Raw genomic sequence first — 12,180 nt, forward strand, 5'->3', positions numbered from 1 at the left:
TAGTTACTTTTGGGGATTACGTAGATGACATTTTAGATTACATTTAGTTACATTTCACTGACGATTTCAATTAGTTTCAAGGAGTGTTTGAGGATTACAAAGGGTGTTTTACCAACTTCACAACCTCGGAGGAAAAATTCGGAATTTACAGTAGCTTCAGAATCACAGTAAAAAATATGTTGTAATACAGACAAATACATGTTAGGTTCCATTTAGTGGGTTAAACACTGTGCAAACTGCAGGCTGTGTAGCTATGTAATGTATTGTATATTTAATGATGTTTTTCTCCATTTTTAAAAATCCAGTCAGTGTGTGGTGATAACATGAAATACGACAGCTGAAAATATCTGAAATGCAAATATGAATGCAAATCGGATTATATTCCTTTTGGCAAAAAAACCCCATATTAACAGGTTCTCAGTATGATAAAAAAATATATATATTTTCTAGAACCAGAAATAGTTCATATCTCTGGTACCTGCCTAATGAATGCATGCAGCATGTGTGCTGTCCATACAATTTACTAACCTAATTTTGCAGTTATTTAAATGCAATGGATATTCTGCACACGTTTTTAATAGAAAGCAGATAACACTGGAAAACTAAGTAGACTCCTTTCAAATAGCTTTCTTATGAAAACATGTTGCACCTGCAGTCTCACAATTTAGAGATTACCGGGGGAAGTTGGAAGCCATTATATAGTTGCCCATGGTTCCAGCCCTTTGGTTGTCTTTCTCCGTCTTCATATTCTGCCGGAAGCCATCTGGCCAAGGCACTGTTGGCTGTGCCCCAGAAAGGCTTGTGCCTGAAAAATATGTTTAAATCTGTCAAAATATCCCATAATACAAAACAGGTGTGTATGCCATCTCCGATTGCAACATCTCATAGAGAATAAGTTAATTATAGTGCATGGTGGGAGTTTTTAGAGGAATTGTGTGGAAATCAACAGAAAACAGCTATGTGTGTGTGTGGGGGGGGGGGGATTATTCAATTTCTAGTTACTTAAAAAACATAGAATACTATTGTAATCTTTTGAATCTATGAAGAAAGAAAATGTACTTTCTAACCTATTTTGAGAAATGTAAAATATAAGTATAAACAAAACGTATTGTGGATGTTCAGATTTGGTGAAAAAGATACCAGACACCTATTGTTGCAGACTCCAGATATGGAACGGTACTCGTTGGCGAGGCAGTCGTTGTGACAGAAGGCTGGGAGAACGGGTGGAGGACAACCTGACAGGTCTGCAATCAGCGCCAAGTCCTCCAATGAAAGGAGCTCTTGAGAAGTGACAGCACTGAGTTAACTAAAGCAAATAGTCTGCAACAGATTGTCTCATTAGGCTGGTCAGGGCAGCCATTTTGCAATTCAATAATATTGCTGACACTGTATATGCGAAAGGCTTATCTTTGACGTTTAACTCTAAGTGAAGTGTGCATCCTGCATGCATCTCTTCTATGTCGTACCAGTATCTGACTCAAGTTAGAACCACACAGATCTCAGGAAGTTATTTGACTATACCACAGAGTAGACATGACCTTTGTGCTGTCATTGCAAGCGTACAGCATAGCCTACATGACTCATATATAGTGTGATAACGGTTGAAGTGAAATATGACCATAGACCTACCTGATGCAACAAGAGCCCTTTTATGTCTCTGGCTGGCTCTGTCCTTCAGAATAAATAAAGTTGTGTCAAACACCTCTGCAGCTCTGGAAATCTCTTGGGTCTCAGGCTCTGCTTGCCGGAGAAATGAAAACAGCTGCATTGGGGACCGGAGTGTGCCTCGCCTGTGATTCAGAGGAATTGGCAGATAAGTAGTGAAAAAGTGGACCCCGCTCCCCCCCGCTCTTAAAACAAATGTAAAAGTAATGTATCTAGGAACACTCTCACATGAACCATACACACACTGTCATTAGGTTCATTACTCTGTCCTGGTGTGACATAACGCTGTGTCCACCATCTGAAGGCTTTCTTGAAAAGAGGAAAAGAGTAATCCCCCATTGTCAAATGATGCTCCTGGAAGAGTCAAACATAAGACTTGTAAGGAAACCAACCATGATATATAACATGGAAACATAATATAGAGAGCCGTTTCTATTTATTTACAAATTGTTAGAGGACGTATACAAAAAAAAAAACAAGGCAATATTATTATGAAAATAATAAAGCTACAGTGTTGTGATCCCTGTAGTCATTTGGCCAGGAAGAAAGGAACAGAGACATTCTCCTCTGTTACTACGTATATCTCCTCTAAAGCAGCGAAGGAAAGTTGTATATACCTTTTGAATGGCACCTAATGTGGCTGAGCAGGAGATAATTAGTAACCTCTCTCCGTTACCCGGGAGTGACTTGTATCGACATCATGACATTCCGTGGAAGGGGAAGTAGATACTGAACCCAATACAGACTGATGTGATCCAGGAAATAGCCCTCAGACAATAGGGCTTTAGAATGAGCAGATCTGATACCCTTCTCATATCAACTATCATGTGGGTTTTCCATTTTCTTCAAATAGATGTTAAAAAATATATATTTAAAAAAAGATGAATGTTTAATATGCCCTATTTAATAGCTGCATTTTCCCCCCTGACAATCTCCCCGAGATACATCGCACTAGTAAATACCTACTGGGAGGGAGACTGCCATGTAGAAGTTGGTCACTAGAGAACAGTCTAATTCCCCCATCCTGCCTGGATAGAGGAATTAGACTGTTCTCTAATGACCAACTTCTCAATTATATAATCCATAGTATTATATAAGTTTTTTTTAATGTCCTTGGTTGGTAAAGTTGACACGAATAGAGTATGTGCAAAATACAAAATACATCTGTGTTTAATTGAATCATGCACACATAATGAAATAATCAATAGGAACAAGAACCAAACGATAGAGATAGTACTCACGTTTGGAGTTTCTGGCCTCGTCACTTAAAAACCTCATGAGAATTGCGCAGTATACAATGGCATATTTAATCAGGTTGAAATGCCCAGCCATGGTTTGGTGATACCTGAATGTACAGTAAGTCAATCGCAGAAATATATATATATATTAAAAAAAAAAACTTTTTCATGAGTAACTATGTTAATTTAAAAGCACTAGACAATCCACCATGAGCTGAATGTGATAAAATATGATTACTTAATGCGTGACATGTTTAAAGCAACCCCTAGTAACTGTTATAACAAGTATTTCAAGAAGTTACACCAAAGCTGCCATCGAACAACATATTTTCCCACCTTTTTTTGACGTTTTTCCTCAGAGAAGACTCTTGTCGTCTGTCGGCAAAGAGAACACTGTCTTGTTGGTCTGGTTTCAGAGTGTCTGGTATTATAAGAGGTTCCGTTATACTTGGTTGACGACGTTGCAGAAAACACTTCAAACATTGTTTTCATTGCCTGCGCTGCCTGCGCATTTAGAAGACAGAGAGACATGTCAAGAAGAGATATAACTTATTCGTCTGTGTATCTCACCATGCATGTCTTGCCATTGAATTGTGCGTCAAAAGTCTTGCTTATTTGAGCTAGGGAAAAAGAAAGGGAAATTACCTTTTCTGACTCAGCGTGAGATGACCTTGTCTTTATTATGTCTGAGCAGGAAACATCACTGCCATTCTACCAATAAGAAAGGTACCGTCCTGTATTTTATAGAGTAATGACATTTAGATACTGGCCATGTTATATATTATATATATATACATGTAAAATGCTGAGATGTTATTGTAATGTGGTAACCCGTTACAATGGAAGATTTTGCATAAATGTACAATCGTATGACATGTCATTTAATAGAAGGCCTTTGCTAACATCAGAAAGGCTCCCAATGTATTGTTTGTGTCACAGTGACTGATACTGCTTATTCCCAGTAGTCCTTCTGCATTGATTGTGATTTATCTCCTTGCAAGGTTGGTTGTTTTTTTTGTCAGGCAGTTTTCGTTCCAGTGGCTAACTGTGTGTCCACAGATGTTATGCGTTTCTTTCAGATAGTACACTTTTCAAAAAAAAGAATGTTCACCCTGCTGCTCCCATATACTTCTGTCCTCTCACGCTGTCATTTGTAATTGGCTTAATTTAACAGTACAGTAACCTCTTTTTATCTAATTCTCTAAAACAGCCTTCAGGATTTCTTGTAATAAGGGGAGTAGGCACTAGTTCTCCTGGAGAACGCCCTCAGACGCCCCTAATCACAAATGCTTCAGTTAGCATTCAGAGCTTACTGTTGCCTCTGTCGTCAAGAGTGGGTGTCATGGCCCCCCGGGAGATTGAGTGAGGCACTTGAGCTCTGTACTTGACAAACTGCTGATGAAAGTGCACAGCATTACCAAGCAGGCCGTGACTTCAGTTCAGCGGAAGGACATGGTCCATGTCTTCAGGACGTTCGTTGAAACTCTCCATCTCGTTGTTGTTCTTCATGGTGTCTTGATTTCTCTCACAGAGACATTCTGTATATCGGTTCAGGTTTGGTTTCTGCACTTTGTCTTCACCCCCCCCAAAAAATGATGGTGCTACGGAAGAAACCTTGAATGGTGCAAACAGCTCAGTCTACAGGTGTGAGAGGTACTATTTAGGAGCCTGTTGTACAGCGCCTACTGTTACCAGTCCCCTGTTTAGCACCCGCTGGGAGGCCCTGGCCTAGCAGGTACAGTGTATAGAAAAAGTGAAAGATTGTGCACCGACAGTTACATGTGGTGTGACATTCTGAACCACTGGGAAGAAGTGCCTGAGGTTGCCCCTGCAGTGCAGAACCTGAGGGACTGGCCATCTAATGAGATGGATTTGAAAGCCAGTTGGAGAGCATTGGAACATACAGCAGACAATTCAGTCATGCGTTTTTTTGTTGTTTCTTGACCATTTGATTCTGCCCTTTAGACATTCCATACAGAGCTCAACAAAACAAAACTTAGAAATCTGATCAAAGTCAAGCTACGGGCAGGAGGCAGAATACCTCCAATCCTCCAAGTAGGAAAACAAAATGCCAAGCAGAGCCCTAGTAAACACATTTTGGATCTAAGAATGGGACAACAAAGTTTTCAGCAAAATGTTATTGCTGTATAATTTAAGAAGAGATTTTCCTGTCACTGGTCTCAATTTCCTTCTTACCCTATTCAAGACTCTTCAAGCAGCAGATGGCCTTTGTTCCCGCAGCAAATCAAGACTATTGATTTGTTAGTCGGCGTTTCTTTCCACCATCAATAGCTGTGAACATTTAAGGTAGGGCGCGGAATTCATTAAAAGACCATTTGACAATAAGGAGGAATGATTTGGGATTTATTTAGTAATAGAAAATAAAACCAAAGAGGCTGGGTGAAAATACAGATATAGATGTATATGATGGTAAGCGTTTGTAATGACTGTCAGACTGCATGGCCTCATAAAGTAAAATATTACAAAACTTAAAACATACATGTTGATTTCTTTTCATAAACTAGCATTTTAGTCATCTGACAGATACAGTATCCTAACATAGCATTGCTACAATAAGCCTGCATCTTCTTCCCCAAGTGTCCTTCCACACAACCCTTTGTTATGGGAGAATATCAGTGACTAGCAGTGACTGTCTACATAAACTAAAACACCCTCTGGTGTCATGAACGCCTCCACCAAGCCCTGCATTTGTGCGCCTCAACACAAAACTCTCCAGACACTCTTTTTCCAAAGTCATGCAACAGCCACGCTCAGAAGTCATGGAATAAGTGAAATCAACCACAGAGTATAGCCCAGTAGAATACTAATTTCAAAATGTTTTCATGTGTATTGATTTGTACAGTATAAACTGTTCTGCTTTTTACTTTGCAAATATGAGAAAAAAAAGTTCAACTACACATGAATTCAAAACTTTGCAATGAACCTAGAACATAGAAACCCTCTTTGTGACTTGTATTCATAGGTTGTACCGCCGTCACTGGGTCGCGTCATGCCATTGTCATGAACGTTCTCAAGCCGTCCTCTATCGGCGCGCCATAGTGGTGATACGCTCAGGCTAACTACTGTTTCGTCTAAATTACACTACAGTGCCTGGAAATATGATGACTGCTGCTAAAGTAATCAAATATTTAGTAGGAAACAACATTGCCAGAGTTATCATGTTGTCAAATTTACTGTAGACAAATGGCAATGGTGTCATTAGCTATCAAAGTTTGTAAAAATAAATAAATAGCAATGGTAATGTTAGCTAGCTAAAATCTGGTGGCCTTCCTTCAATCTTAGCTCGCTAGCTAACGTTACACTGCATCTAAAGCCAATCTGGTGGCCTTCCTTCAATCTTAGCTCGCTAGCTAAAGTTACACTGCATCTAAAGCCAATCTGGTGGCCTTCCTTCAATCTTAGCTCGCTAGCTAACGTTACACTGCATCTAAAGCCAATCTGGTGGCCTTCCTTCAATCTTAGCTCGCTAGCTAACGTTACACTGCATCTAAAGCCAATCTGGTGACGTCAAAATGATGACAAAAGGTTTTCCTACTAATTATTTGCCTCCTTTTGAATTTCCAAGCTACTGTAATGCATTTATGATGAACTCTTCATCAGCGCTCATTGACAATGCGAAACATGCAACCCAGGAATATGTTTTTCTACATGGGAAAAAAAATCTGTCATTTTGAGCATATTCATACTGTAATGTCAATAACAACCAATTAATGCAAGTATAAATATCCCCTACTTCCAAAGTCAAATATGGTTTTTTAAAATATTTTCCTTATTATTATTTAACAAGAGCCTTACAAAAATAACAGGAACAAGATATACATATCAATTTAATTTGAATGTGCATAAAATAGTCAATTAGCTCATGTGACTAAACTGTACATGACAACACCAGGAAGTGTCTAAATCATGTATTTTCCAGAGATGCTTTGACTGTTGACAAAGACAGGGTCCACAGAGGCCACTTTGGAGGCGATAAAAGAATGAATACAATGGAGGACTGCCGTCAGATTGGAAAACTCCAGCTCCTGCAATGAAAAGAAAAACCCTGAATACAAATTTGAGGAATTACTCTTAAAAGAGTTTGCATAACATTTACAAAATGTTTGCATACATAATGTCCCAATTACTTTTGTAACAAATAGACACTTGTATTTATTACTACTACTACTACTAACAACAAAAACAACAATCATATTAGTTAATAATATTACTCTACTGGTTCCCCACATGGCATTTACCAGAGATAGTTTGATTCTATATATTGATGAGGTAGCAAAAGCTGATTTAATTAAGTGTCCACGGGCGTGGAGGCTGCTGAGGGGAGGACTGCTCATAGTAACAGCTGGAACAGCGTGAAGGGAAGGACATCAAACACATGAAAACCACCCCAATTTAAAGGTGCCACCAAACATTCTGCCGTCTATCAATACTCTCCTCAGAGAGGTCACTGCAATGCAATGGAACTTGAGAAGATATTAATTTAATTTAACCTTCATTATTTAACTAGGCAAGTCAGTTGACAACTAATTCTTATTTACAATAACGGCCTACCAAAAGGCAAGAGGCCTCCTGCAGGGATGGGGGCTGGGATTAAAAAAAAATATATATATAGGATATAAACACACATTACGACAAGAGAGACAACACAACACTACATAAAGAGAGACCTAAGATAACAACATAGCATGGCAGCAACACATGACAACACAGGATGGTAGCAATACAGCATGGTAACAACACAGCATGACAATAACATGGTAGCAGCACAACATGGTAGCAGCACAAAACATGGTACAAACATTATTGGGCACAGACAACAGCACAAAGGGCAAGAAGGTAGAGACAACAATACATCTCACGAAACAGCCACAACTGTCAGTAAGAGTGTCCATGATTGAGTCTTTAAATGTAGATGGAGATTAAACTGTCCAGTTTGAGTGTTTTTTTGCAGCTCATTCCAGTCGCTAGATGCAGCGAACTGAAAAGAGGAGCGACCCAGGGACGTGTGTGCTTTGGGGACCTTTTAACAGAACGTGACAGGCAGAACGGGTGTTGTAAGTGGAGGATGAGGGCTGCAGTAGATATCTCGGATAGTGGGGAGTGAGGCCTAAGAGGGTTTTATAAATCAGCATCGACCAGTGGTGTCTTGCGACGGGTACACAGAGATGACCGGTTTACAGAGGAGTATAGAATGTACCTTCATCTCTATCTGTTTGTTTTCAGCATTCTTGAAGAGAAGTTTCACCCTTGTCTTCCCATCATCAGAGGAGCCTTTCAGTTGAGAGAATTTGTATCTCCATAATATCGTCTACAGAGGATAAGAGTTGACAATATAGCAAGGGTTCATTATTATTAACTAATCAATAAACAGCAGGTATTAACCAGGCTAGCAATGGACAATATATCCCCTAGTGTATAGCCTGTTGAACATTCAGTTAGAATAGTGAATGAACAGCGAATGAACAACGACTCACCTTCGAGGAGCTCTCGGAACAAGTGAAGCCAGATCCAAAGTCTATAGTCAAACACAGTACTTTACCCTGGCTGCTGCACATGTAGGTCTTTGACTGTTGAGAGAAAGACCGGTATTTAGAGAACAATCAGACATTTCAACATATACATTGTGTAACGGAAAGATTCAATACGTCAGAAGCATCTCAAACTAAAACGATTCTCTGCTCGGGGGGGGGGGGGGGGGGGGGGGGGGGTTATCAGAACAAAGAAGCTACTGAAGAAAGGTTGAATTAATGTACATGTTCATTGTGTTTCCATTGAGGGTCCATCTTAGGTGGGTGGTTTACAAAAGGAGTAGTTAGGGGATCCTGTTTAAGCTTTTTTTTGCGTGAAAGGAACTGCTGTCGGGGTCAGAGTACAGTCTACATATGGATTATTGTGAAATTAATTCATTCCAATGCTTGAACTTCCACTGAGCTTTGAATACAGGATCAACAAACAGAATTGTGAACGTGCAAAGCTGTAATAGGCTATCCATTTATATAGCCCTGCTATTGCTGCAGGTGTGTTCAGTCCATTATGCTCGAGAGGATCGTGTCAATTGAGAATTCTTCTAAACTAGTTAAAATATACTTATTAATGTTACCATATTAGAACGTATTGATTACTTTACATGTATTAGGAATGTATAGGTTGGGGTCAAGGGAGGGTGGATAGGAACTGGGTGTATGGAAAGTTACTGTTTTAATTATTTTACCTTTATTTAACTAGGCAAGTCAGTGAAGAACAAATTCTTATTTACAATGACGGCCTAGGAACAGTGGGTTAACTGCCTTGTTCAGGGGCAGAATGACAGATTTGTACCTTGTCAGCTCGGGGATTCAAACTTGCAACCTTACGGTTAACTAGTCCAACGCTCTAACCACTAGGCTACCTGCTCTAACCACTAGGCTACCTGCTCTAACCACTAGGCTACCTGCTCTAACCACTAGGCTACCTGCTCTAACCACTAGGCTACCTGCTCTAACCACTAGGCTACCCTGCCGCCCCTCTAACCATTAGGCTACCTGCTCTAACCACTAGGCTACCCTGCCGCCCCAAGTGAATGTGAGACAAGGGGAAGTACAGAAAGTTAATATTCTGTTCAAACATGTTATTGTTTAATATCAATGTTTCTAAGGAGGGAGGCGAAGGGCAACAGGTCGTCACTGATAAGGCAGGCCAGCTGAAGGGCAACAGGTCGTAACTGATAAGGCAGGCCAGCTGAAGCGCAACAGGTCACCACTGATAAGGCAGGCCAGCTGAAGGGCAACAGGTCGTCACTGATAAGGCAGGCCAGCTGAAGGGCAACAGGTCACCACTGATAAGGCAGGCCAGCTGAAGGGCAACAGGTCACCACTGATAAGCAGGCCAGCTGAAGGGCAACAGGTCGTCACTGATAAGGCAGAACAGCTGAAGGGCAACAGGTCACCACTGATAAGGCAGGCCAGCTGAAGGGCAACAGGTCGTCACTGATAAGCAGGCCAGCTGAAGGGCAACAGGTCACCACTGATAAGGCAGGCCAGCTGAAGGGCAACAGGTCGTCACTGATAAGCAGGCCAGGTGAAGGGCAACAGGTCGTCACTGATAAGGCAGGCCAGGTGAAGGGCAACAGGTCGTCACTGATAAGCAGGCCAGCTGAAGGGCAACAGGTCGTCACTGATAAGGCAGGCCAGCTGAAGGGCAACAGGTCGTCACTGATAAGGCAGGCCAGCTGAAGGGCAACAGGTCGTCACTGATAAGGCAGGCCAGCTGAAGGGCAACAGGTCGTCACTGATAAGGTAGGCAAGCTGAAGGGCAACAGGTCACCACTGATAAGGCAGGCCAGCTGAAGGGCAACAGGTCGTCACTGATAAGGCAGGCCAGCTGAAGGGCAACAGGTCGTCACTGATAAGGCAGGCCAGCTGAAGGGCAACAGGTCGTCACTGATAAGGCAGGCCAGCTGAAGGGCAACAGGTCGTCACTGATAAGGCAGGCCAGCTGAAGGGCAACAGGTCGTCACTGATAAGGCAGGCCAGCTGAAGAGCAACAGGTCACCACTGATAAGCAGGCCAGCTGAAGGGCAACAGGTCGTCACTGATAAGGCAGGCCAGCTGAAGGGCAACAGGTCGTCACTGATAAGGCAGGCCAGCTGAAGGCCAACAGGTCGTCACTGATAAGGCAGGCCAGCTGACGGGTAACAGGTCGTCACTGATAAGGCAGGCCAGCTGAAGGGCAACAGGTCGTCACTGATAAGGCAGGCCAGCTGAAGGGCAACAGGTCGTCACTGATAAGGCAGGCCAGCTGAAGAGCAACAGGTCACCACTGATAAGCAGGCCAGCTGATGGCCAACAGGTCGTCACTGATAAGGCAGGCCAGCTGAAGGGCAACAGGTCGTCACTGATAAGGCAGGCCAGCTGAAGAGCAACAGGTCACCACTGATAAGCAGGCCAGCTGAAGGGCAACAGGTCGTCACTGATAAGGCAGGCCAGCTGAAGGGCAACAGGTCGTCACTGATAAGGCAGGCCAGCTGAAAGGCAACAGGTCGTCACTGATAAGCAGGCCAGGTGAAGGGCAACAGGTCGTCACTGATAAGGCAGGCCAGCTGAAGGGCAACAGGTCGTCACTGATAAGCAGGCCAGCTGAAGGGCAACAGGTCGTCACTGATAAGGCAGGCCAGCTGAAGGGCAACAGGTCATCACTGATAAGGCAGAACAGCTGAAGGCCAACAGGTCACCACTGATAAGGCAGGACAGCTGAAGGGCAACAGGTCGTTACTGATAAGCAGGCCAGCTGTAGGGCAACAGGTCGTCACTGTTAAGGCAGGCCAGCTGAAGGGCAACAGGTCACCACTGATAAGGCAGGCCAGCTGAAGGGCAACAGGTCGTCACTGATAAGGCAGGCCAGCTGAAGGCCAACAGGTCACCACTGATAAGGCAGAACAGCTGAAGGCCAACAGGTCACCACTGATAAGGCAGGACAGCTGAAGGGCAACAGGTCGTTACTGATAAGGCAGGCCAGCTGAAGGGCAACAGGTCGTCACTGATAAGGCAGGCCAGCTGAAGGGCAACAGGTCACCACTGATAAGGCAGGCCAGCTGAAGGGCAACAGGTCGTCACTGATAAGGCAGAACAGCTGAAGGCCAACAGGTCACCACTGATAAGGCAGGCCAGCTGAAGGCAACAGGTCGTCACTGATAAGGCAGGCCAGCTGAAGGGCAACAGGTCGTCACTGATAAGGTAGGCAAGCTGAAGGGCAACAGGTCACTACTGATAAGGCAGGCCAGCTGAAGGGCAACAGGTCGTCACTGATAAGGCAGGCCAGCTGAAGGCCAACAGGTCACCACTGATAAGGCAGGCCAGCTGAAGGCCAACAGGTCGTCACTGATAAGGCAGGCCAGCTGAAGGGCAACAGGTCGTCACTGATAAGGCAGGCCAGCTGAAGGGCAACAGGTCGTCACTGATAAGGCAGGCCAGCTGAAGGGCAACAGGTCACCACTGATAAGGCAGGACAGCTGAAGGGCAACAGGTCGTTACTGATAAGCAGGCCAGCTGTAGGGCAACAGGTCGTCACTGTTAAGGCAGGCCAGCTGAAGGGCAACAGGTCACCACTGATAAGGCAGGCCAGCTGAAGGGCAACAGGTCGTCACTGATAAGGCAGGCCAGCTGAAGGCCAACAGGTCACCACTGATAAGGCAGAACAGCTGAAGGCCAACAGGTCACCACTGATAAGGCAGGACAGCTGAAGGGCAACAGGTCGTTACTGATAAGGCAGGCCAGCTGTA

At 43.4% G+C, this 12,180-nt stretch overlaps 1 protein-coding gene across 1 annotated transcript in view; it reads right to left on the reverse strand.

Moving 5' to 3' along the window:
- Nucleotides 1–8,479, reverse strand: part of LOC120022964 (thyroid peroxidase-like) — an 88,162-nt gene extending 79,683 nt beyond the window's left edge. The window contains exons 1-4 of the mRNA XM_038966923.1: nt 8,399–8,479; nt 8,122–8,232; nt 1,148–1,278; nt 676–805 (exon numbers count right to left, since the gene is read on the reverse strand). Of these exons, the coding sequence (XP_038822851.1) occupies nt 676–805; nt 1,148–1,278; nt 8,122–8,232; nt 8,399–8,479 (453 nt within the window). The remainder of the gene's footprint in view (nt 1–675; nt 806–1,147; nt 1,279–8,121; nt 8,233–8,398) is intronic.
- Between the last annotated feature and the right edge of the window lie 3,701 nt (nt 8,480–12,180).

Source organism: Salvelinus namaycush, chromosome 28 (genome assembly GCF_016432855.1).
Source record: "Salvelinus namaycush isolate Seneca chromosome 28, SaNama_1.0, whole genome shotgun sequence".
In the NCBI taxonomy this organism is placed as follows: domain Eukaryota; kingdom Metazoa; phylum Chordata; class Actinopteri; order Salmoniformes; family Salmonidae; genus Salvelinus; species Salvelinus namaycush.